The 27,020-nt window shown below is 42.9% G+C and overlaps 1 protein-coding gene across 1 annotated transcript in view; it reads left to right on the plus strand.

Annotated features, from left to right (window-relative positions):
- The first annotated feature begins 1,745 nt into the window (after positions 1-1,745).
- doc2d (double C2-like domains, delta) overlaps positions 1,746-27,020 on the plus strand; it is a 30,812-nt gene continuing 5,537 nt past the window's right edge. Inside the window, exons 1-10 of the mRNA XM_035637415.2 lie at positions 1,746-1,907; positions 4,673-5,078; positions 5,513-5,592; positions 6,242-6,316; positions 10,138-10,247; positions 16,268-16,394; positions 16,643-16,699; positions 17,377-17,501; positions 26,532-26,613; positions 26,843-26,939. Coding sequence (XP_035493308.1) covers positions 4,691-5,078; positions 5,513-5,592; positions 6,242-6,316; positions 10,138-10,247; positions 16,268-16,394; positions 16,643-16,699; positions 17,377-17,501; positions 26,532-26,613; positions 26,843-26,939 — 1,141 coding nt within the window. The 5' untranslated portion in view covers positions 1,746-1,907; positions 4,673-4,690. The remainder of the gene's footprint in view (positions 1,908-4,672; positions 5,079-5,512; positions 5,593-6,241; positions 6,317-10,137; positions 10,248-16,267; positions 16,395-16,642; positions 16,700-17,376; positions 17,502-26,531; positions 26,614-26,842; positions 26,940-27,020) is intronic.

Consider the following 27,020-nt stretch of genomic DNA (forward strand, 5'->3'; position numbering starts at 1 on the left):
CGGGTCAGCTGTGAGCGCTCTGCACCGCTCCGATAACTGCTGCTGTGGGTGGAGCACAGTTGCACAAGTGCAACTAAACACCCATGCATCCCTTGGAGAAAACCGGCACCATGAAGACCACGAGGGGACTCCTCTGTCATCTTTCCGCCCACGTGACAAGGACTCAGACATCCGTTCATTTACCAGAGGTGTACTTCAGGAGCACTTCTGCATTAATTTCATGCCACTTAAAGCACTTGGCCCGTGTCTAAAGCACCTATTTATAGTTGGACTGTTTGGCGCCAACAGCCACTCACCATGTGCTTTTTTTTCGCAAATTAATGAATATACAGTGTTATGGTCTGTTGATGTGAAATTGATGAGGTAATGCTGATAGTAATGAGATGCCCAAAGTAAATCAAAGTTCACATTTGGATGAACATATGCGTCCACGTTTATTTACACCCCTCTCCTTCAACTGACCATTAATTTAATCGACTGGGCTTGTTGTTGTTCATCTGTTACTTTTCAACCATGGAAAATTACGAAGTTATCAATTAATCCTCTGACGGTTCCCAACCAGTGATATATCACTGAAATGTGGTTTGGCGTCTATTCTCTTTTATGTTCTCGTGTGCTGTGATCAAATGAGCTCTCCTGCTGTAGTTGGAAGTATGTTTATAGATCACTTTCTCAAGGGTATTATTATTATTATTATTATATTACTATTATTAAAAAGTCAATTTGTAATCTTTTTAGTTTGTCTACGTTTCCCACACTTTTCTATAGAATTTGGGAAATTCTCCACAGTTAACCTTGTGTATTGTATTTACTCCTTTATTGTTTCGGGACCCACAGAGCAGCTGTATCTGTAATAAAAAGATAATAGTAATAATAATAATCTCCCATACATCAGGTTTTGTTCAGGGTATTGTTTAGCAATCTTGACTCATGATGGTCTCTGATGCTGTTTCTGTTTGCAATACAATTCCTTGATTTGTCATGGGGCCCATATATTACCATAAAGATACCATATACAAAACACTGCAATAATAATTTGCTTCATTAATACTTTTTTCAAATTGGAATGATCATAGTTGATACAAATTATCAATCAACCAACCAGCCACTAAATGTTGGTATTTCTCTTGCAAGTTTCATATATATACACTGTATTTTGTATGTATCTAAGACTAACAGTATATTTCTTTAAAGCCATTCAGAAAAATGTACAGTATGTTATCCTGCATCGTGACATCAGCTATGAATGGTTGCATGTTGTCTTTGTTTCAGTTTTTTAGTGTGACAGGTCTCAGTCGTTACTATAAAGGGCTGACACAGTTGGACAAGTACAGTATAGTCATTTTTTTGTATTTTGTGTGTGTGTGTGTGTGTGTGTGTGTGTGTGTGTGTGTGTGTGTGTGTGTGTGTATGTTTGTATGATGTTGGTTTGTCTCCTCATCTGTGTGTCCGTCTTAATCTGCTTGTCTTCTTAATCTTTCTCTTTCCCTCTATTTCGATTCCCAAGAAACACCTCACCGACCACTAGAACACACACGCACACACACACACACACACACACACACACACACATACACACATGCCCTTATTCCCGGGATTCCTTAAATCTCCCCAATGCTGAGAAAGTGAGTGACAGTGCTACATGCACAGTCTGCAAACAACTGAGGGGATTTTAACTGGATACGTCACAACTCGGGTAGGGAAAAGAGGGAGGGACAGGGGGGAGGAGAGGAGAGGAGGAGAGCAAAAGATGAACAGAGAGAAAGGGAGAGCGGAAGAGAGAGAGAGAGAGAGTACAGAGGGATATATTGACTCAAAGCTGGTCTGCATGCTCCACAGTGTGTGAGAGAAAGAGGACGTGAGTGCGGGCAAAATGGAGTGCTGGCACAGATGAAGACTGTCCCTGGGTGCGTATTTGTGGATAGCTATATTTGTGCATGTGTCAGTTAGTGTGTGTGCGTTTGTACATATGAGCTGGCATGTGCGTGTCTCTGCATGTGAGAGGGTTGAGAGTAAATGAGTTTGTAAGCCACATGCTGCAAGTGATCGTTGGTACATTGGTACCAAGGCAATGAATTTGGGAATGCTGTTACATAAGAGCAGTACGAGTGACTGAATGAATGAAGGTATATGAGACGGGAACAGGCAGTTTGGGTCTTTGTGCGTAGGGTCTTAATGCACGCACATGTGTGTGTGTGTGTGAAAGAGTCTGTTTAAGTAGGGTAACTTCCTATGGGGAGATAACGCAGGGATTTGCGTTTACAAGTCTTGTCCTTTTTGGATGTGGATTATATATTGGCCAAAATTTTTCCGTATATGAACGATAACCTCATTATATGAGCATGTGTGTTAGTGTTTGTAACAGAGAGAGTCATTATTTTATGATGCAGCAGAGGGGAGTTATAGCAACATGGATGTAACCAAAGAAAAGGAAAATCTCTGTGGTATTTTTGCATGGCTTCTACATACAACTGAGATATTCTCAGTTTAAATGCAGAGTTGAGCCTATTAGCAAATGCATTCATGGTTATATAGAGGATGACAGATCATTTGAACACATCTTATCACTTAACTTAAACACAACTTATCCAAAATGACGATGATGTAAAGATAGGCTTACATGCTGTAAGATAACCCCTGCGTAGCCAGGGTATCAATTAGTCAATTGATAGAACATTACTTTGCAACCCTTTTGATGATGATTAAGTTGTTTGACATATTTATCGAGCAAAATTTTATCTCAGCTTTGTATATTTGCTGCTTTTCTCTCTTTAATTGTGAATCAACACCTTTGCGTCAGGCAGTGAAAACAAGCAATTTTGAATCCTCTGACATTTCATACAAATCAACTAATCAAAACACTGAATAAACAGATTACTTATCAGTGATTAAAATAATAATTGTTATTTCTATCACTGGAGTCAATACTTAAGACTAATGACAGATCTCAAAAGTAAGCAAATTAATTTGCATCTTAATAATTTTAAAAAATCATTTGGGGGGAAAAGAATGTCTTTGAATCATGACAGCATTTGCTCAGCACATACAAACTGCACAGACATAAAGGAGCAGAGGTCACAAGATGACACTAATCGGCAGCAATGTAAGTATATAGTTCCATGACAGACTGTACTTTTAAGTGCTAGGCTTTTACTTGTCATTCCTTAATTGGTATGATGTCATCGAGATTTAACACACTCACTGTCAATATATATATCCTGCATGCTGTTTTAATTGTAATTTGTGTGTGAGTGGCATTGGGGTCCAGTGGTCGCCTCACAGCAAGAAGCTTCTTGGTTCAAATCCAACCGACCAACCAAAACCTTTCTTTGTGGAATCTGCATGTTTTCCCGTGACTGCGTGGGGTTTTCTCCGGCTTCCTCTCACAGTCTCACAAGACATGCAGATTGGGGTCAGGTAAATTAGCGATTCCAAATTGACCATAGGTGTGAATGTGAGAGTAAATGGTTGTTTGTCTCTGTATGTTGGCCCTGTGATGGGCTGGCGACCTGTCCAGGGTGAACTCGCTTCTCGCCCAATGTCAGCTGGGAATGCTTCCAGCCTCCCTCGACCTTTTAAAAAAAGGACAAAGCGGTATAGATAATGGAAGAATGGATGAATATATATATGTGTGTGTGTGTATAGAAATGTATAGCAAACAATGTATATATCCACCCATCCCCTCTCCGAATATTGAAGTATTTATTATTTATTTCATCCATTCTTTAACTCGTATTTTTCAGTTTTTCTTTCTATGTTGTCTTTGTTCCAAGCTGTATGCCTATATAAATGTAATTTATGAGAGCAATGTAAAAATCAAAGTCAAATCCTTGTGTTCACATACTTGAACAGTAAAGCCAATTCTGAATGTGATTCTGACAACACAAGTGGTTTTGTTTTTTCGTCCAACCCCCATATCTTTTACTTAAAAGTATATTGACTTTTTGTTTGCATTAACTATTTTTTTTATCAAATTCTCTCACAAATTGACCTCATTTAGATTAAGTGATTGCTGTAAACGGTTAAATCTGCACCAGTGTATGAGGGAAAAATAGGAAATCATACAATTTTGCTTAATGAGCTTTGAGTTTGGTAACAGTTATTTCGCTTCATTTGGTGACAAATGTGCTAAGGACTGAGAAACGCTTCAAATAGTATTATGTAAATATTGCTCATGGGACTCGAGCAGAGAGAGAGAGAGAGAGAGGAGTGAAAGGGAGAGATAAGGGAAGGATTAAAGTTAAGTGCAGATACACAAGTGACATCACTTGTTCATCATTACAGTACTACATTTGAATATTGATTCAGATTCAGCACAGGAGTGGTGAGCTGCTGACACTGTGTGAGTCACACTTGACGTGCCAAAGGTTCTGGAAAATTCTATTTTGGCTTTCGAGAAGTCAGGGTTTGTATCAACAGATGAAAGCAGAAACGTATTTTGAGGTTTTCTCCAGGATATTTCGGTCGGATGTGTTGTGCATTTCAACATATTGTCATTGTTGACTTGAGCCCCCCCCCCCAGCTGCTGCCGTGCAAACTCTCAGAAATTGTAAAGTTGGAAGCTCTGTGCCGATTTGTTTTTCCTCTCCTAGTTTAAAGCCTCTCGTTCCAATTGTTTTCCCCCTCATTGTTTTCTTTCTCTCTGCCTCACCCCTTCGTTCTCACTCCGCAGTCCCATTTGACAGTCCACATGAGCGTCTCCAAACCCCCACCGCCTCCCTCCACCTCTCACCTAGCCATCCCCGCTTCCTCTACCTCCACCCCTTCCTCATCTGCGTCCTCCCCCTCGGCGACGCCCCACTCCACCACTCTGCCCCCTCCCTCGCCGGTCAAGATCTCTATGCAGGAGCACTTTGCCATCAACGTGTGCCCGGGCCCGATCCTCCCCATCCCACAGATCTCAGACTTCTTCCCACGTTTCCATGACTACCCCTGCACGCCACCACCTCCGAGGGAGAAGAAGATCCTGAAAGAGGAGACTTTCAATGGGGAGACGGGAGGCGGATACAGGGATGGGGACATGAGGGGGGACAACGATGGAGACAGGGAGGAGATGCTCGACTCTGATGATGAAGACAGTGAGTTCTGTGTCGGAAAAGTTTTGTGTTGGAAAAGTTGCTCAGTGTTGTGTGTTTGGTTTGTGTGTGTATGTTTATTTTGTTATTCTATGAAAACTGTAATAAACTACGCCAGCAGAACAATGTCATTGCCAATCATCTTTTTAATCTTTTAACTCAAAATTAGTTTCTGCACTTTAGGAGTATTTTTTTTCCAAGTGTTGTCCCTCCCAAGTTATGTGACGCAGTGCCTCTGATGATTTATTAAGCAATGTTGCAATAGTGGGACTCAAACTGCAATCAGACGAAATAGATCAGTTCATATTAGGTAGCGTTGTGTTTTAAAGAGGCAACCTGCTGCAAATGTGACTCAGAGCTTTTGAGTGTGTGAGTGTGTGTGGCAGTGTGTCTGTCCCTTTACTGGCAGTAATTATCTTGGTTTGTGTTGTTTTCAGCCTACCTGGGAACGCTGGAGTTCAACCTGCTCTTTGATCAGGAGAACAACTGTCTTCATTGTACGATTCACAAGGCAAAGGTAAACACAATTTCAATATCGTCTTCATCTGTCTGTCTGCATGGTTCCATAAATCTCCTTGAAGGCCCAAAGAAAACAATTCTCCTGTAATCCCTTTGTGTTTACACAAGGAAGCAGACTTCTTTCTTGCAACGTTTAAAAAAGAAATAAGTAGCATGTTCACCACATACACTCCGCAGCTTGTCAAGTCAAGACAAAATCATCTCCTGGCTCTCTACGAAATGCTGGACAATGTGGCTCTTCCGCTGTGGCTGACAATTTTGACATGGCCAACCTTCAAGGGCACAAACCTTACTTATTGTGTAATGTTACATGATGTTAATTATATAATTAATTATATAATGTTATATATATATAAACATATAATATTTCGCTGAATGATTCCCTTGAGGACAAGACAAAGGAGTTGAGGATGTGTGGCATAGAAAGAAACACCTAGAAGCAATTTTGAGACGTAACTACAGTAGAGGAGGTCTGTCCTATCCACTGTGTTTTTTTGACCCTGTCAGTTGTGTGAAGTGTTTGAGGGAATGATGACGTCAACTTTGACACCACCCTGTGTCTGTGTGTGTGTGTGTGTGTGTCTGTGTGTGTGTTTGTCTGTTCGTGTGTGCATGCTATGTGCGTTTGCGTCTGCTTGTGTCCACAGGGACTGAAAGCCATGGACTCCAACGGGTTGGCTGATCCATACGTCAAGCTTCATCTTCTCCCCGGGGCTAGCAAGGTCACTGCTCCAACCTCACCTCATTGTCAATTAACGTAACATGCTACCACACTGGGCTGTCCCAGACACTGACACTGCCCCATCAAGTCCCACATCACACAGACACTTGTGGTTAAAGAAGATGATTTATTTGAAAATACCCAAAATAAGAAGCTTGTTTAGCTATAAAACAAAAAAAAAACTATGGTTTAGCTTTTGTAAATAATAGACTCCCCCGTGTCAATTCTTGTTTATCAGACTCTATGAAAAGGTCAACGTGGTCTTGCTAAAAATGTTACATTGCGGCAAGCTAATTGCGTGAGTAAGTGAGTTGTTTCAAGCCGCTGAGCAGGGAGAATTTTGGTTGGTTACTGTTTAATGTGGCTCGTCCAGTGCTCTGCTTTATCGAGCACAAACAAGTTCTGGTCTGCTGCGCCGCGCTTGTCTCTGTTTTCAGCTCAAGAGGCAGGGAAGATAAGGCTCGCCACAACAGCAAACCTCCCCTGCTCCAGCGGAATGCAACCTGTTGTCGGCCATTTTGGCTCAAGGTTGACACGAAATTAGGTTACGATAAGCAAAGGGGCGGACGCTCGGCCAAGATAGGTTGAATGAGGCTACTGTCTAAGGTCTAAGGTGCTAACAATAACGATGTCTGGGTTTTTTTTTGTCCTCCAGCCTTCCTCTGTCTTCTCTCCCACTGCACTTGCTCTCCTTTCCCCCCTCCCCCCCCCCCTCGCCTATCTCTGTCTATATCTCACTATCTGGCTGTGACCCTCTTTGACCTTGAAATTCCCACAGTGTGCGAAGAGAAGGGAGACAACTGAGAGGGGGGGGAAAGGGGGGACACAGTGAGAGGGAGTGGAGTAAGAGCGGGAGGGAGAGACAGATGAGGGGACGACAGCAGCAGGTGGTTGCCATGGAAACAGGGAGGATTGTTACACGGCTCACGTCAACAGGCAAGCATTGATGGGGAGAGAGCGGCGGTGGTGGTAGTGGGGGTTTAGGGGGGTTGCAAAGAAAGCGTCAATGAGTAGGTAAGTGGCCATGTACTTCTCGTTGTTAAATACCCGCCAGACGGGGGCCACGTCACTTGAAAAGTGGAAGCGTATAAATGTGACGTATGTGTATATAAGTGACGATGACAGACGCACACTCACACACCTACCACTTGTCCACAGTCGGACTCAGCATGCGAGCATTGCGATGAATAATCCACAACACGGAAGGTTTCCGTTTCGGCGGCAAACCGACTTGTCAAAATACTGAGTGCAGCGACACACATCACCCCTGTCCCACACGTTGTCCTCCTCCTCTCCAACTCTCACAGTAAACGGTGACCAGTAAAGCGTGCTCGGATGTCTTGCAGTGCCAAATCACATTGCAACGCATGTGGCACATGACCTTGTGTTTATACAGGCACATGCTAAGGCTTTAGTCACAGCCACACGGAGATGGCCCCTTCATCCCTCCCTCTGTGTCTCTGCCTCTCTTTCTCACGCACACACATGCATAAACACATTCGTGCTTTGCTGCCTGTGTGGTGGTCACTGGTATCTTCATCGGTCCATTCCTAATCGAGGTGCATGTTAAATTCACTTAGAGCCAGACTGTGTTCACTCTCAGCTCTGGGAAGCAGGGACTGGGAGAGAGGGAATATGAAATACGTAAAAAAAAAAAGGTTCCATCCAGACAAATGCAGAGGAAGGATTGAGAGCGTGATGGACAGATGCAGGGCTTGAGATAAAACATTTAGAAACTGATGCAAAAGCACTGGACTGATGTAGAAGGGAAAACAGAGGCGGGGATTGTCTGGGGGCAGGAAGAGGGAACTGGTGAGTTAAATGTTTGTAGATGGAGCATGTGGTAAGATATGTGCCCAGAAAATGAACCTGGTTAGGACAATAAGGAGGGATGATTATTTGTGATGTCGTTGTTCCGCTGAGCTTTGCTGGCACACATGCAGCTGTGCGACACCACGGCGCGTCGTGACTCTGCCTGTGCGCGGCTCCTCCTGCACATTAATGAATCAAACAAATGACATGGATCAAAGACACTTGTTCCCTTCACGGAGGGAGCTCTGGAGGGCTGACTCTCTTGACGAGCCAAAAGTTTCCAACAGAAAAACTGAGAATGAAAAAGGGAACAGTGATGGGAGGAAAGGGAGGTGGAGGGGAGACGGCACAGGCAGAACAATGTGATGTGGGGAGGGAGAGAAGATGGAAGAGGATTCAGCATCTGGCCCTGAGGCGCTGTCGCAAGAGGCTGACAGAGTGGCAGAACGGAAAGGAGAGAGGGAGAGAGAAAGAGAGGGATTAGGTGTTTTATCTGAGTATGTTAGAGAAGTGGCTCCACATTTTCTCTACCAGCGGGATATTCAGATTATATACATGTATGTAGCACTTTAATCTTCTCATATTTCGACCCATTTTGCATATTTAAAAGATAATGGTGACATTTAAAAATGTGTTCAACTACTTCCTTAAACTTTCTGACTTTTTCACATCAGCCTGCCCTGTGGCTCCCGCATCTTAGCCAATTTGTTCTTTGGCTACATCCGCACTACTACATTTTCTTTTTGAAACACTGCTGTGCCTCTACGATTACTCCTGAGTTTTTCCGAGCGCCTAAAACAGAGAGGTCTGGAAACGCTGCTCGCCCCCATTTTGGTTCGGAAACACCGGGGCTGCGTTGTAGCGCAAGCTGAGATGTTTGGAACACCTGCTGATTGGTTCTTATCAGCCATGATAAGCACACGCTCAGTGAACGTGAATGGTCACACGATGTGCATTTTCAGGTATGTTAGTATGGATATGGATTCATACTGATACGGAGCTAAGGATGGAGATCGTTTTTAGTTTTCTAGTCTCCTCTTTTTAAAATGAAAAAAATATTAGTGTGGATGAAGCAACTGCAGATGGGTTGGGTTGGTAAACCTTTTGGACAAATCACAAACTGTTCACTTAAAACAGCTGGGCGCTGTCGTTTTTAAGACGAGTACTATAGAGCACCAAATGTGTATTAATCTGAAAAAAAATCAAATATAGCACAGTGAACCACACTGCTACAGCAAGTACTTGCCACCAATAATAGCCACTCCTGCGGCTTAGAACAGCCAGTTAGTTCTGCCTTTGGCTCCACGAGGTCTTATTACCCCCATTTGACATAATGTGTCTAAAACTGTATCGTTTGAGTCATTTGAGCCAGAGGTTTGGCTCTGCGAGATTTGTGTGCAGGCATTTACATTCCTTGGGAGTCAGTAAAAATAAATTTCTTGGAGGGTTTATAAACATTAGAATAAATACAAAAGAACATCTTAAATAAAAAATTAAACAAGATGAACACATCCCGAAGGCAGCTGTGGGAAATGAGGCAGAAAGTGGCTGCAAACCTTATTTATGGATGGTGATGCTATTAGGGGCATTTCCTCTCCTGGAGAGCTTTAATTTTTCATGCTGATTGTGTTGTGCAATTTAACTGACTGCCGTGTTGTGTTGCGTTTGAGACCCAGTGCTTGCTTTGGAGGTCTGGCTGGTGCTAATGCACGGTCTTCTAATGTTGGGGAGGAGACAGACGGACAGGTGAGGCGGGGGAAACCTCGTGTCCTCTCACTCTCCTCTACAAAGTAGGCAGCAGATGTCTGCAATTTCCTGAGGGACAGAGATGAATTATGTTTCCCCGCGTTTTTTCTCAGCCTCCTTCTTCCTTGATCTCTTGTAGCGTCCCCCGTTTTGCATCCTTCACATGAATCGTGTTCTCTCTTTCTGATCTGTCTTTATTTTCTTCTTTTGATCCTCACCTCTCCCTTCATTTCTTTTCATATGTCTTCTTTTTTTTCTCCTCAGGCAAACAAGCTACGGACAAAAACCCTGAAGAATACACTGAACCCAGTGTGGAACGAAACGCTGATGTACCATGGCATCACAGCAGCTGACATGACCACCAAAACGCTCAGGTAGGTACTCGGCTACGAACTCCACACTGGCCACCAATTAGAACTATACCCCAGACAGCCAAGTGACCGGTTTATTATGCGGAGGATGAAGATTTGTGCTTCCAACCCTCCAGTGGAGTACCAGCGTTCCCAGGTGGCTTTTCCAGGTGATTCATTACTGCATCCAGGCGACACCAGCCAACTGTTCCACTTGCTGTTGCTGCGGTAACTGCTCAGGTGATGGCTCAGGAGTCTCCGCCCGCTCCTCTCCACAGTGACTTCCATATGGATTGATTGAGGTCAAGCATCACTATCTTGGTCCAAAAACTCTGATGCACTTGTGTCATTCTCCACGCTGCATACAATCAGTGTCAGTTTGCTCAGCGGATTCATAATAGGGTTGGATGGCATTGTTTATCCTGAGGAAACAAGAGCACAAACGTGCGCAGAGGGATGCACGCACGCGCCCCCACACACCCATGCGCGAACAATTCTCGTCTACACTGCACACAAATGCATGCAGTCAGGTGTGTGCTTATCCTCTTGTGTGTATGTCAAGGGCAATCACTGGCAGGAAAGAACATGCATAGCCCCTCCTCTGCACACACACACACACACACACACAAATACACACACAAACACACACATATATATATATATATATATATATATATATATATATATATATATATATATATAGGCAAACAATACACGTCCTAGAGCTTTTACAAACACACACATTCAGAAAAAACTTTCCCTCCCTAAACCCGCACACACAAAAAACAGCTTGAGATGGAACCCTCAAACTAAAAAACTAAAAAACACCTGACCTCTGTTCAAGGACAGAGCCCCCAGACACAAACCAACTGGGTGGCTGGAGGTAGTCGAAATGAGGAAGAGGAGGAGAAGGAGGAGTGTGAGGTCAGTGAGTGTCATGCATGAAGAGAAAAGGGGGGGGGGGGGGGAGAGAGATGGCTGCCAAGATAAACAAAGTGAGCAGGAGCAAAAGCATGAATGATGTCAAGTGACAGCTAAGGGGGTGTGTAAGAGGAAACCAGGGAGGCCAAGATTGAGGAAGATGACAGAAAAAACGCGTGGAGAGAATCCAAGGCTCAATTAAAAGAGAGAGAGATAAAGAGTTGAGTTCAATGATACCACCCCCAAAAAAAATCACAAAATGAAATCACAAAATACATTAGAATAAATTAAAGGAACATATCTGCAAAGATGATTGTCAAGTCCTTTAAAGAATGCAAAATTTTGTTCATTTCAAGATCAAGTGTACATGAGGAGATGAGGAGATTGCTCATAGCATTCAAACTATCATATCCAACCACCGCCCCTACCAAAATACACTCGTCCATGTCAGTGTCCCATGCCACTGTTCCAGTATATACTGATATACTTCAGTGCTTCCTACCGTTGAGAGAGGTTTTTTAAAACTCTGGCCCCCTTTTAAAACACCGCCCATGACCCTTTGCCTATAACAGTGGCTGCTGCCATATAGAGCAGCAATCAACCACCCAGTGACTCCATTATGGAGCTTGAGGAAGAGGTGTATGAAAAGTAAGACTATGTGAGTCACCAGTGAAAAATATATAAACTTTGAAAGAAAATGCTCATCCACTCACCGACACACTCTCCACTCACTCAGCAAACGCCCACTGATGCGCACGAGAGCGAGAGAGAGAGAGAGAGAGAGAGAGAGAGAGAGAGAAAAGGGAGATGAAGAGATTGCTCATAGAGAGCAGTGAGATGGATAAAGTGATGAATGAGGAACTTCACTTAGCAGAGAGAAAAGGGGCGAATGATAGAGAGGGGGTTACTCAAACGGGAGCCAAAAAACGAAAGAATGAGGGCAGTAAGAAATATGTGAGACACCAATTGAGCAGGAGTGAATGAAACGCTGTCTGACGGCGAGGATGTGGGAGTGCTCAAAACCGGGCGCCGACATGAAACCTCAGCCAATAGACAGACTTTGTTCTCATTACTCCACCGAAAGCAGCCAGCAGACGGAGGAAAGAGGCACAGGGAGGGATCCCTGGAGAGATGTTTACTCACTGGGTTGTGCCCTGCTGTATCCTCTGCAGATCCCGGCAGGGTGCGGAGGAGGGGAGGGTGTACTTATCCCAGTGCGCTGTGCCGAGGACTCAGACTCGCATCTGCCCAGACCCAGCCTCTCTGTAGACCTGCCTGAAGGCCTGGATGGTGCAAAGTTTATAGTCAAACTGGGCCAAACTGCAGTCAGACCAAACCAAATTCATTTTAAAGGATTTCTTTTTTCATTCAGATACATTTAAGCAGCTTCTTACTGTTCTGCACTTCAGCCCACATCAGAGATGGTGATAAAAGCTGGAACGCAGCCAAAAAACGTTTGAGTCATTAAAAATTTCTTTGGTGTCAAGTCCATTCTGCTGCACTGCTCTTTGTACTGGAGGACAAATGTAAAAGGACTTATGTACGGTGCAACGGGGAGAGAGAAGACTGGTATTGTGCATTTATTTATATATTTTACCATCCATTCACTTATTTGCAGTTACAATGATTATATAAAACCATTATGCAGAGGCAAAATGCACTTAAATAGAATAGGGCCGGCTAAAAGGAGGTTGGTGATGAAATGGCCTCAAGAAAGAAGTTGTAACGGCATTAATTTTTCATACACTGCATTCAACAATTCTATTCCACAGTGTGGAGAGTGTATCTCTAAGGGCCACTGGAGGTCCATTCTGCTATTAAGAATGATCCAACTGAGTAAACGAATAACTAATGTCCTCAATCCAGACTTCACGGTTGGCCTCATACTGGATAATCCTTTAATTGGCGCAGCAAGGCTGCCTGAGGTGCTCAGGTCCTGAGTTAAACTAAAAGTCAACCGAACTAGAGTACCCTGCAAAAATCTCCTTGTTGACAGGTTATTCTGTCTGTTATTAAATCTTAAAATCATGATTGTCTCCTCTTCAGCAAAAGTCTTTGAAGTGTGAATGAGACACATCAGTTCCTCTGAAGATTGTTTTATTGCAGTGAAGCTGACACAGTTTTGAGATTAGGTCCAAATCAGTTGCTGCAGTCTGCCACTGCCTTTGGGCAATTTTCAAATTGCAAAGCATTGACACTGATAATGTGGTGCCCCAATCCTTCTACTTGTATAAATGACACAACACTTTTATGTGCATTTAAATGCACAAAAAAAAATTAAGGTGAAATGTACATGAAAGCATATCAGGTATACAAATCTCATATTTAAAACTCCTTGTGGCTTTTAATATCAGGCTCCCAATTAACAGAGGAGAGATAGAGCATGTGGATGTCAAGGCATCCATTGTGTGTGTGTGTGTGTGTGTGTGTGTGTGTGTGTGTGTGTGTGTGTGTGTGTGTGTGTGTGTGTGTGTGTGTGTGCCAGTTCTACACTCTTGCCTATAAATTTCTTCCCTCTATCTCTCTATCCTTCTGTTGGGCCCCGTAATAGAGTCGCACTGTCCTCGGCTGTGGGGAGATAGGGACAAATCTAGGATTTGATTTGCTATTGGATGGAGAGCAGGGCTGAGATTGGCTACAAGACATCTCAGGTGAGATGTACAGCCGGGTTCTGATATGATCAGGAAGAGGAAAAAATACTTTGATTGAGTGTTACATGTTGAAATGAGAATGATTTTTTTTCAGTTGGGATGCTGTATTATATGCTAGCAGCATGGCTTTATGCCAGTGGGCATCAACAAGGGAATTTTTTACAAACATTTATGATGCCCAGGGAATGAATCTGAATGAATTTGGTCACCTCGCTTTTTCTTTAGCACCTTGAGGTCAAAATTTCTATTTGCCCAATATTTGGTGTATGGATGAGAATTTTTAGTGGCCAAAAATTGGCCGATCCACTTATAAGGAGGTGCGGTTTATGACTTATACCACAGCCAGCCACCAGGGGGTGGTCGAAATGCCTTGGCTTCACTTTTGGTAGCTGTCATGTCGTCCATCAGTCATTGATGTCATCCTCACATCGTACTAGCATGGCTGCATAATTTTGTAATATTAAATTAGTTCATTAGTATTCAACAAAAGGCCCCTCTGATTTTCTGAAAATATGGTCTGATATTCTAGTTATGACTTCAAAATAAGTATTTCTGGGATTTCCCCCAGGACATCAACAAATATAACCAAAGATCTGCAATTTATCTCCATGATAAAAATCTGAAACATTTTATCTGGCATACAGTGTACTGTATCAGTTCAATTAATATTTGAGAACCTGAAGTAATGCCTGAATACATAGCGAGTTAATCCTTTTATCACCAAAATCCCTTTAATGTGGAATCAAAAGCAGAATAGCTAGTGAGGATTCATTAAGTATATATAAAGTTTGAAATGCATGGAAGTTTTATATTTCATTCTAATGATACCACTTTGAAAAAACATCTCAGCAATGGTTATCCTTGTTGTCATCGAAGTCAGTTTTTGTTGACACTGTACTTCATTACTATCATAGAGAAACTTTCACAGGCACAGCCACCACGCAGACACACTAAAACACCCTGCTGATCTAATATAACTCAGAGGGCAGAATTTGTCAGCCACTCCACACTTGATTTGGCAGAGCAGCTTGAACAGATTCCACGAGCATCTGTTTTGTTTGTGGAGGAATTCTAGTTCCGGAAAATTGTGGGAGAGGGTGTGAGGAGACGGATGGGGCATTTGCACAGGACAAGCCAAGAGTTTGGGCCGAGCTGGTGTCACATTTCCCCACAACCTCCGTCTCTTCACAGACAACCCCGGCATGTATGACAGAGCAAAGGCACATAAATCATCTGACAGCCATGGACATGAGTCAGAGTTATTCTGAAGCTTCTGCCAGCGATACTCATCAGTTATGACTAAAAGGCTGGAACCAGCATGTCAAATGTCCAAACGTCAGATGGACAGGAAGAGAACAGGAGGAAGAGGGGGAAGGTGTGTGTGTTGGTGTGTGTGTTTGTGTGTGTGAAGACAGAGAGAGAGAGATTGAGAGTAGAGAGCGATGAGGGCGGAATCAGAAGCAGCAACTGTCCCTCTGGGAATATTTGATCACAGAGGGAATACTGAAGCAGGTGATTGGCTGTGAAGACTCTACTGTAGCTGACTGAATATTCACGCTGAATCAAACGACACCATCAGCTTGAAGAAATGCACTCTGTGGAAGAATTCATGTTACTGTAAGACACTGATTCGGTCGTCCCTTTAAATTTACCGTGCAACTAAAGATAGATTGAATAAAGGAAAAGATAGGGCTGTTGTGGAGTAGTCTTGGTTGGAGGTGGAGGTAATCAAGGTGTTATTACTGGAGCGAAATCCTGCTCAATAACACTAAATGTATGTTAATTATTTTAACAACCAGTTTGGCCGTGAGTGCAGTGTCTCAACAACTGTTGAATGGGTTTTCATTCAATTTTGTACAGTCATACATTCTCCTTAGAGGAGGAATTCAAATGTCTTTGGTGACCCCCCCCCCCATTCAGTTCAACTGTGCCTCTGCAGCAGAGAGAAGCCCAGGACATCCAAACACGCAAAAGGCACACAAAGACTTTAAATACATGTAATACGCAAATTACTTGACATTCTTTTTCTCCTAGCTTCACACAACATGAAATCAGTTTGTGCTCAGGGAGTTGCAGAAGAAAAACTGATTACCTGCTTCAGGCGATCTCCTTCCTCTCACATGGTAAATTACAACAAATTAGTGCCTGATGGAGTAACAGCCCAGAAGGAAGTGATTGAAATGCTCTGGAAACCCTCAGCAGTCGTCCAAATTGTCATCATTCACGGGGCAGCCCATGAAGCGACTGAGAGCATCATCTTGTGTTGCAGATGGAGGAGCTGATTGATTGTTCGGATGCACTGTGGATGTAGAGTATTTGGCAGAGGTCTACTCAGTGGCTGGGTTCATCTGTGACTGTTTACTGACTCACCTGCTTCTCTCCCCTGTTCCCCTGTGCGTGCGTGTGTGTGTGTGTTTGTGTTCATGTTCGTGTGTGTGTGCATGCGTGTCTGTGTCTGTTTTGTGTATGAAGATTGTGTGTATGTGACATGGACAGGCTTGGACGAAATGAATTCATCGGAGAGGTGAGAGTGGCCTTGAAGAAACTGAGAGAGGGCGAGAGCAAACGCTATAACATGGGCTTGGAGAGAATTGCACAGGTATGTGTGTGTGTGTGTGTGTGTGTGTGTGTGGGTGTGTGTGTGTGTGTGGGTGTGTGTGGGTGTGTGTGTGTGTGTGTGTGTGTGTTTCTGTGGACATATTTATCAATATGTGTCCTCTCAATTCTCCATTGTGGATGTTTGCCTTGAGGCTATCAGGCATCAATTTCAAATAGTGTATTATATTGTGTAATGGATATTCCTGGTGGCTCTAACCCCTCTCTCTCTCTCTCTCTCTCTCTCGTCAGAATAAAGAAACTAACAATCAAACGGTGGAGCAGGGGGCGCTTGTGGCAGAGGAGGAGGTAATACCTTCATCAGCTTTATGTCTCGCCGTAATTTCCTATTACGCTCCTATATCTAATTCATTTTCTCATCTATTCAGGAATGCTGATCTCTCCTGAATTTCCACCATCACAGGGGAGAGAAAAAAGTTTTAATTAAAGGTTTTGATCAGTGTATGTGCCCGCGACATGAACTGAAACAGACCAGTGGGGAGGGAAACCACTCACGTAGACACAGTGTAGCAACAATTTGTAAATCACACCAGTGCTGCTGGTCGGGTGTTTTCCTCCCCTGGTGGTCGTTATCTAATTTCTCTTCATGATTGTGGAGACAGAGGCTAATAGCTTTTGGTCTCTGATTAGACTCAGTTTATGGTTTAACCAGGAGATTAAAGGGACAAGGGAGCAGTGTCATTTTGCCAGACTCAGATAAGGCCTTTATTTACGAGCTTCCATTCTCCTGTTTCCCACAAGAACACACAATATCCTCGGAAAAACCAAAACTAATTTATTTTGCGATCATTATTTTAATTCCAATTTCATCTAGTCTTTATTTTTGTTTCTATGTGTGAAAGTGTTCTGGGGAGGTTCATTGACCCTGCTGCAGGTGTGCACCCTGCATGCATTCATTGAAGAGGGAAATGTCAGGTGAGAAGCAGCTGCTGTGTCTGACACTGTGTTTTTGTGTGTGTCCCCAGCGTGGCCGCATCCTGGTGTCACTGTGCTATAACACGGAGAAGGGCTGTCTGCTGGTTGGTATCATACGCTGTGCCCATCTGGCCGCCATGGACTCCAACGGCTATTCTGACCCTTTCGTCAAAATGTAAGTCACGACAGATATTCATGAACAAACCTGGTATTCTACGAATTATGCAACTATTCTGCATTATGAGTGTAGAGTAATGTTCATTCCCAGTTTCATTAAGCCAGTGCAGGAAATGGTGTGAAATTTCTATAGTACAGTCCAAATTTAGGGTGTAGACCATAGACTGTAAAAAAAATGGACGTAGTCACCGGGGGTCTCATTTATAAAACTGTGCGTGGGATCCTTACTAAAAGTGTACGTGCGCCCAAAGGCCAAAAATTCCGTACGCCGAAAAATATTCAGACTTATAAAACCATGCGTACGCACACCTTTATAAATCACAGATCACCTACAAGTGTGCGTACTTGAATCAGCCTCATATTCCGCCCTGTACACGCCCATTTTAACCATAAATAGTCAATGCAAATCACCTCGTGAATGCTGATCCGTATATTAATGACCCTGGCATTCCAATTGTTCTTTCGTTCTGACAGGTGAGAAAAGAAAAAAAACAAACTCACTTCTCAGACACTGACATAGACTCGCCTGTAGGGAGGTGGACGCCCGGAAAACAGCATTATTAGGTGCCACAGAAGCGGATCACTAATTAAAAGAGGCAGTGCGAGTGGCGACGTGTTGCTGCGGCTGTCAACTGTCAGTGGGACAGAGCGGACAGTGGGAGAAATTAGAAAAAGTGGTCCGATCTGAAGTTTCAATGCATCTTTCTACTCCTTCACCAGCATGTATTAAATTTGTGTTGCTTCAGTATTACTTTAAATGTGCGACATAAAGAATCTCATTCATTCAAGATGGAGGCAAAGAGGAACGTGTCTGCAGCGACCCCCGAACGTGTCAACCCATCCATCCACCTCTTCCCAATACAGACTTTGTCTCTATATAACAAAGTCAGGTGATCTCCGACTTTGCTCCCACTTCAGCGTGAATATATTGTTTTGACGTATTTAAGACGATTTAACCAAGACGGAGAGAATTGTCTTCTAAATGAGATGTAGGTTGACCAAACCCCACAGAAACTATGGACCTTAGCTTTAAACAAGCTTTACATACACGCTAATATTTGTTTCTACTTGATTGGCAAGTCATCGTCAATACAGGCTATATGGTTGTCATACCCAAACCATTAGTTCACATGTGAGTGAGTCAAGAAGTAGCTTGGCCAACAAGGCAACAAATACACAGAAGGAGACAGAGAGAGACAAGGACTAATATCCAGATCCAAAACAAATCTGGAGTTAAGCACCAATAGCTAGAAGAGGAAATGATCCCTGGACTGCCAATGGTCCAGCACAAAGAGCTTGAGTGAAAAGAGAGAAAGGAAATGAGAACAATAGGGGATAGAGACAGAGAGTGAGAGGCATAAAGCCTGGACAGTCATGTGCTTGAGGGTGAGAGAGAGGAGATGTGGAGGTTTTCAGATCTAACACCAGGGCTCTTGGACGTGATAGCTGCTTTGAGGAGTCACACAGTTGCAGAGAGTAACTGTTACTTGTTCTGTGATCAGCATCTCAGTTTTATTCTAATTTAGGAGCAGGATATTTTTTGACATCCAACATTTCACAGCAGTCAAACAGGCATGTAATGTGATAATTTGAGAAAGGTCATCAACTTTTACAGACACATACAGCTGAGTGTCTTCAGCAGAACAGAGGAAATCAATTCCATCACTGCATATAACTTGACAAAGAAATGAAATATAAAGTGTGAAAGGGTGAGGGAGAGGGTCAACATAGCCCTTAGGTAATCCACCATTGATGTAGTGTTATCATGGGAAACACATTGTAATCAAAACTTTCCAACTGGTCTAGAATTGTACATCGATCTCTGGTATCAAAAGCTGCGCTGAGTAAGAAGCACAGAGGCAGAATCTGATTCCACGGTGAAGCAGAAGATCACTTACTACTGAAGCAAGAGCAGTTTCAGCAGAATGACAGCAGATTGAAAATGGTCAAAAATATGATTGTTATGGTATGTGGGCTGAAAGCTGCTGAGACACAACTCTTACTTAGAATTTGAAAAGAATGGATGGTAATATACTGATACTTAAAATACCCCAGATCAAGGAAATATATACAAGATATCTCTGGAAAATATATTTCCAATTTTTCTCTGGTATTTCTGGAGCTGTTTCATCACCACCCATATTTAGTTGAAATGTTCCAAGTGTTTCACACATGCATTGCCCTTTCACAAACAGGCAGACTGGAGGGGGTGCAGCCAGATGTCCTACTCTGATATCTGCCCATAGCGCAACACTAACAAATCTACAGCAGGAAACACACATTCACGGGCCACATTCTAGGACCTTATGGCATTACGGACAGGAATAGGAAGTCAGCCTGCAAGTGTGACTGAAATTATACACATGCAACAAACAGATCGACAGCATACATCCACATCTCTGAGCAGACCGTTTGAAGAAGTTGAAGTGAAGGAGGGTGAATAATATAGGCTATAGCTGCGTGTAATGCCAATAGGAACCGAAAGCCACTGCAATCTGGGAGATGCGACCGCAACTGGTCATGACACCACCAATCACGCTGGAGGAAGGAGGTGGATGTGGACACCTTCTCCTGATCGTACTGTGCCACTTCCAATGCAGATCTCTGCCAAAATCTAAAGCACGGAACCAGGGAGAGGGAAACACAGTGTACAACATCACCGTACACCTGAGCCAGCCTGCCAGTGAGGCATGGGTGGTGACAGATAACACCCACATAGCTCAATCTCTGATCTGCCCGCTGCACTTAGATAGCAGCAGTGCAGGGAGGGAGAGATCCCACGCAGGACAACCAGTCCTATAACCGACGCCACCTCCAACAGTGGGAGGCTTCGAGGCAGCCGGAGCACCAGGCTCCACCAGGACGTTTTGAAGCCTCTTTCAGTGGATTAGAAATTAGTGCAATTGGAATATATTTACATTTAATGTTTAATAACACCTGACTTGGTTTTGAACAAGATTCGAGGATGATTTTGGTTTTATGGCTTTAATGCATGCTCAATGTGTGGGTTTGATGCTTTGGTCCCTGGCACGTAAACGATTGTGCACTTCAGAGACAAGTGTTTGGCGGTTTTCTTTTATTTTTTACATAATGTTTATCCTTACATGTTACGTTCCTATTCTTTTCTGTTGCAAACCTGCCTCCTGAAAGGAAATTGAAACAACTGATCAGCCTGTTTGACACAGGGCTGCAGGACACAGGACAGCTGTGCATGAGCCTCAGCACCCTGCATTTACCCATAACACCCGTCTTGATTTGTAGAGAATTTTGTATGTGCCGTATGTGTCTTGAGTCCAGGCTTGCGTGTCAATCTGTGCTTTATTTCAAGTTTGGACGAAATCCAAGCGACAGTGAGATATAAAGTAGGCAGGCTTCCGCGGTTTTTGAAGGTCTTCTGCATAGCTGTTGAGAGAGATAAGATAAACTAAAAGCACAGAGAAAGTCCACATTGTCTGAAAAAGAAAAGAAGCTCTTTCTGTCTCTTCCCTATCTTCTTCTTTCTCTCCAAGTAATCGATTTGTTTTAAAGTGATGCGTTGTACTTTGTTAGGCTATCATGCGCAGCATTCTTGAGCACCCTGGGAAATGCAACATACAGTATGCACCCAGAGTATCTTGCTCTTTGTCATCTTTTGATCACTCTTTCCCCCCGTACCTACTTTATTGCATTATGTTCAACTTTGCTGTGTTTGTTCTTCATATTTTTTGCACTGGCTGTTTCTCTTTTATCCACACTCCATTAGTTTACATCAGTTACTAAAGCAACTGCTCTGATCCTGGTTTCTGGCATTTTTCGTCTTTTGCTTTTCTCTTTTGCCTGACTGCCAGAGTTTGCCTTTGTTTTCGTCCTGTGTTTTTGTACCAGCGACTCTCTGTATCCATCACAAAGAGCCTTGTTTACCTCACCTCACTGGACAGTCTACAGAGGATTTGCAGGCCTGATATAATTACTGTAATGCTCTGAATGAAGGTAATTTGAAAAGAAAAAAACAACAACAACAAAACACAGGGAGGTGAATGCATTGCTTGCATAGGTGAACTACATCTCTAGAGTATTATACTGAGCAATAAAGTAGACATAGGTATTCATTAGCCTGGCAAGGTTTCTTACTTCACTGTCTGGTTGGAGATGTTCTGTAGCTGTAACACCAGCAGTCCTCTTGAGGAATCTGTAACGTGTGTGTGTGTGTGTGTGTGTGTGTGTGTGTGTGTGTGTGTGTGTGTGTGTGTGTGTGTGTGTGTGTGTGTGTGTGGTGTGTGTGTGTGTGTGTGTGTGTGTGTGTGTGTGTGTTGTGTGTCCGTGTCTGTACATATGTCCAGAAGGCTTTGAATGGTCTTTTTCACTTGCAGACTCTCCATTCGCCTTTTGAGGCATTCAATGTCAAAATGATCTCAAAACAAAATTCTCTTACATTTAAAAAGGACAAATTTGCATTTTAAAGACTAAATGTGTTTACATCCCTCTGAAGGGCCCAGATTTCGCTCCCCTGCACATATTACCTATATTCTGTCAGGAAAAACATGACATTCATTTCCTGCTGACCAAGCACAGCTGCCATGCCTTACACTTTGTGTTCTCTCGCTTTTCCTCTGAACACTTGAGTGAGGTGAAAATCATAGCTCCTCTCTTGCAGCAGGCATATATTTAGCTCTTCTCTTCCAGTTGTCACGCATCTTCTCTATCACATTTATTTTTTTCTTTTTTGCATATCTGTATCATAACTTCTTCAGCTTGGAGACAGTTTTTATCGCCAGCTCCCTCGAGCTCACCTCTCTCTGTCACTCCGCTGCTGTTTTTAATTAATTATTTATTTATTTTTTCAGGGAAGCTTCTGCTCTTCTTCGTGTTTCTCCCGGACCTAAACTTGCAGTCAGGATGATTTTAGAAATTTCATGACCCAACCAATTAGAGGGATGTCAAATTGTCACATGACTCGTATCCTATGACAGAGTATTTTGGGCAAAGACAAACAAAAAGTGAGTAGGCCACGTCATGTGCAACCCAAAAGATATGATAGAGAATTTTCAGTGTCACTGCTGTTGCTGTTGTGCCATGTTGGGTTCAACCCTGCTGTTGGACAGGACTGGATATGTAATTCAATTTAATTTGCACTTAAACAAAAAAACAGCATGAAGAAAATAGTGTCATCAATATTACTCTCAGGTCTGTACAGTAGATGTGAAGCCAGCATTCAGCCAATTAGCATGGGGAAACGGCTTGGCCGACTTTGTCCAGAGGTCACACAAAATCTGCCAAACCACTTTGATTTCCTAATCTACTTCTAAGGAAGGAAGTGCGTATAGAACCAATCGACCATAAAGCCAAAGTCTCATACAGCTGACGTCCCCCTCCAAGTTCAAAACCAACTGGTTAAAACTGGTTCCTTCTTCCAAAAATATAGGTATGACATGCTCATATCTACAGTATGTTGAATAGGTTATTAATCCCTTCCACAATCCTCCGTATTGACCATAATGTCAGAAGATAATTGTTTGTCCAACTACAAGTAGTAGTAAGAAACAGTACAGTTGGAAAAATATGAATACGACTGAGATGAAGAAGTAATGTAATAAACAAGTCAGCAATTGTAGAAAAGACTCTGTAAAGACAACATAGGTCATTAACACATGCAGATACATGCACTCACACGTTAGGGCTTTTAGAATTTTCAGGACAGAGGCAGAAGTGGTTTTGAGATATTCATTGTAAATCTTGCACGATGATGAATGAGTTAGAGCAGGTTGGCAGGCCGACTGAGTTGTAAGTCTGTTTCGCGAGAGCAAGGCGGGCACAGGCCCAAACCATTATGTTTGCAGATCCAAATCCAAACAAAGGCTGCAGCTTCACATTGTAGGTACTGTATGGGAGTGAAGATCCTATAAGACACAGGCAAACAAAGTATCAAGCAAGGCAAAGTCTGAAAACAGGACTGAAAGCTACGAAATGCTGAGAGCGGCCGTAGTGTCATTACCAATGTGGGGAACTGAAGACATCTGGTGGGATTTAACTGTGTTCCAGTACTGGAGCAGGTTTTTTAGAGTCAAAGGGCAAATGGATGTGTAGGTGTGCAGGTGAGGTGGCGGAAAACGGGAATCCGCAAGCCACCAAACCAGACCAAACAAGGACATTAGGGAAATGGGGAGAGGAACCAAATCCGTATAGTACATGTCTAACACAGCAAGCTTGGCATCACTTTTTTGATCTAGTAATCTTGACAGAGGGGGTGTTAATGTTGAGGCTACAGCGCTTTGTCAGATTACAGATAGGTGTTTCTGTTAGCGCTCGCGTGTCATTCTTAACCTGAGTTGTCCTTTCTCACTCGTTTTGCTCCATATAGGAAAGATATTTTGTCTCATGAACAGTACCATCCTATTAGAGAACAATGACTTGCAGTCGCTGCACCTTATCAGTCTGTCGAAGCTGGCGACGCAGAGCAGAAATGGTAGAAAAAATACAACATTCAAGTGTATGGTTATAATTAACTGTAGCAAAAAAAAAAACTGAGGGGATAATCCTGTCATATCTCCACAGACCAGCCTCCCATGTTATGAATTATTCCTCGCATTGAATTTTCCATGGCAATTTGAGCACAGTTTGCATGCTGCTGTGAAGAATGCATTTTTATTTAGGCAGTCATTGTTATGAATGCCACTGTCAAATGGTGTTTTGTTTTTGTGAAAATTGGAATTCCCCCGTCTGAGCTGCCTTGGAGCCACATGTAAAATATGACTTGGCACCGCTCAGGCAGATGTCCCCCTGGCTTTTCACCTCACCCTCTCATACGCCGCTGGTCAAACGGAGGCTTTGTTTGGCAGCCTCCCTCTTAGTCCGTCTTTTCTTCCAGTTTTCACTTTCTGTTCTTGTGAAGACAAGCAGACCTTTGTTTGAGCACCAGGTATTTTGGAAGATAAATGCTGATTAGCTTGTGGAGAGAATGACCTTCTACCATACAGTGAACAAACTGAGCCAAGCGACTTTTAACATTTCATGACTTGAATTCATTGAAACAGGAACAACACTGTAATCTGAGTTTGAATAGTTATTAAGACACTAAGAATTTCCAAAAAAATGTTTTTAATCCTTTTTTCAAAGAGGACAGACATCGGTTGTGAATCCTCTTTTAATTTAGAGCTTCTCTGTCTTTGGTTCAGCAGCTGTCAGGCCAAACGTAACAGTGATAGAGAGAGCTACAACAATGTGCAAATCTGGACCATAACCTCTCCAGAAAACGTCCTCAAAATAAACCTGTGGTGAGCCAGCTTGCAGTATCCCTGTATTTTCAACTCTTTCAACTCATTGTTATGGTCCGCAACGTAACTGTTGGATTCAGTGTCACTCTCTTGAATAAATTTTCAGCTGCAGCAAGCAGCTGTTTTCAGTGAAAAAAGCTCTCACAAACTATACCAGCACCAAAAGGCAGCATGCAGGGGAAAAAAACGGTGGTCCGTTTGTCCTATAGCATGACTCCATCTGAATAATAATTCTGCTCCGTCTCCTGAAGGTGAAACTGTTTTCTAACACGTTCACCATAACAACCTTATAATGTCATAATACGTCGCCACGAAAAAATCTATAATAGAGGGTTTAACTGACATATATTATAGTGGGGATATATTGTATTTACTGGACAGTGGTTTGCGACCCGTTTGGACTTGCAGGCCCTGAAGTGTTTGCCCACAACCTGTGTGGTGTCACAGAATATGGTCGCAATGTTTTTTGTAAGCAGTGCAAAGAGTGATTTTTATTTGACTTTTATTTTGTGAAATGGAAATTTATATTCAGTCTCTTATCCATGTGATTGTCTTGTGAAGCCTCAAATTTATGCTGCCTCTCCTGGGATGCAGGCTTTCATCTCTCCTACCCGCTAACCACTATTGCAAGATACCAAATCGTGCTGTAAACATTGCTCTGATCCTGACAGTCCTCCTGCTCCTGCTTTCTTTTGCTCTTAGCAAAAATGATCACTCAAATCCTAATTGTCTCTGGTAACGACAACTTTGTCGGATCATTTCACATCACGAAGAAATACATTTCTATCAGTTGCAGCCAGCTCAAGTCTTTGTGCCACCACCTTGATTTCTATCTATTCCTCCTCACCCTGCTCCTTCTCCACCTCCATCCCTCCATCCTCACTCGCTCTGATTCCAGCTCCGCGGTGACAGCCCCAAGCCCGTCTCATGCATCAGCTGTCAGGCCAGGATTCGTCACTGCCGGGGCGGAGGCTGGACGAGTGAGATATCTCACCGCCTGAACGTCTTGACTTGGAATGTATGCTGATGATGACTCCTTTTGCCCTCAAGCAATCCTTCTGTTGCCTCTTTTCTGGAGCGTATGCAACATGGACATGATTATGATCTTGCTGTGCTCAACTGTCTCTAACCCTTTTCCTTTTTACTATCTCACCATCCTCACCTTTGTTCAAAAGACTTCTGGGTCACAATTATCTCAACAAAAGATCTTGCAAACTTTCCGTCTCCCTTTGTTTCTGCGATTCAGCAAGGATTACTATCTCAGCAGGGCAAAATATGATAAAATCAATGATCAAATAATACATGTCTTGACCCTGTTTGAAAGGTAAATTGTATTTGAGGATCCCTGTATCATAACCCTTGGTTTTATAGTTGCCCTCTTATTAGAAATCGTTTCATTTTGATAGAGAAGTTAATCTATGGGCAACAACTGGTCTGGAAGTAGAGAAATTGTTTGTCGAATACACTTGTTCTCTTTCTTGGAGCTACTTCGATGAAATTAGTGATACACAGTCTTATAAAGACATTAAACCTGGGAAACGTTACAAAAACCACCTACCAACACCTATAAAGACAAAACAGAAGTGTAAAGTTTATATAAGAGGTGCTGGCGGTGGTTACATTTTAACACTGGTAACAATCCTCTCATTAGACTATTTACTAAAATGTCCAATTATTCCTGTATGTTTAACTAAGGTATATGTGTGTTTTCCTGAGGCTTGACACGACTTGAAGATTGTACAAGGTGATTCATTGTCCTCTTTCTCTCCTTTTCTCAGCATCTTGCAGCCAGATATGGGAAAAAAGTCGAAGTATAAGACTACAGTGAAGAAAAAGACTCTCAACCCTGAATTCAATGAGGTAAACATCTCTTGCTCCCCAAATAAGCACAACACACTTGGAAGCTTCTGAATTTCCCTCCCGAGCTCCAAATGATTTCCTGTCATGTGGAGCAGGGCAATTAAGCACACATGGAGTACTCCAAATTTGACATCCCCTTGAACGCAGGCCTGCATGTTCTTCCTTTCAACTCCTGTGTTTATGAATCATTTTAATTAATAATGGTAATAAATATGTGCCACCTGCACAGGAGTTTTCATATGAAGTAACCCTGGACCAGCTGGCTAAGAAAACCCTGGAGATCTCTGTGTGGGACTACGACTTGGGAATGAGCAACGACTTCATAGGTAGGCTGAGAGAAACTGGTGTGTCGGGGAGGAAAGCAAAGTAGATGACTGTACAGGAGTTTTTGGATGAAAGCGATGCAA

The sequence above is a fragment of the Scophthalmus maximus genome, chromosome 8, assembly GCF_022379125.1.
Source record: "Scophthalmus maximus strain ysfricsl-2021 chromosome 8, ASM2237912v1, whole genome shotgun sequence".
Classification (NCBI taxonomy): Eukaryota; Metazoa; Chordata; class Actinopteri; order Pleuronectiformes; family Scophthalmidae; genus Scophthalmus; species Scophthalmus maximus.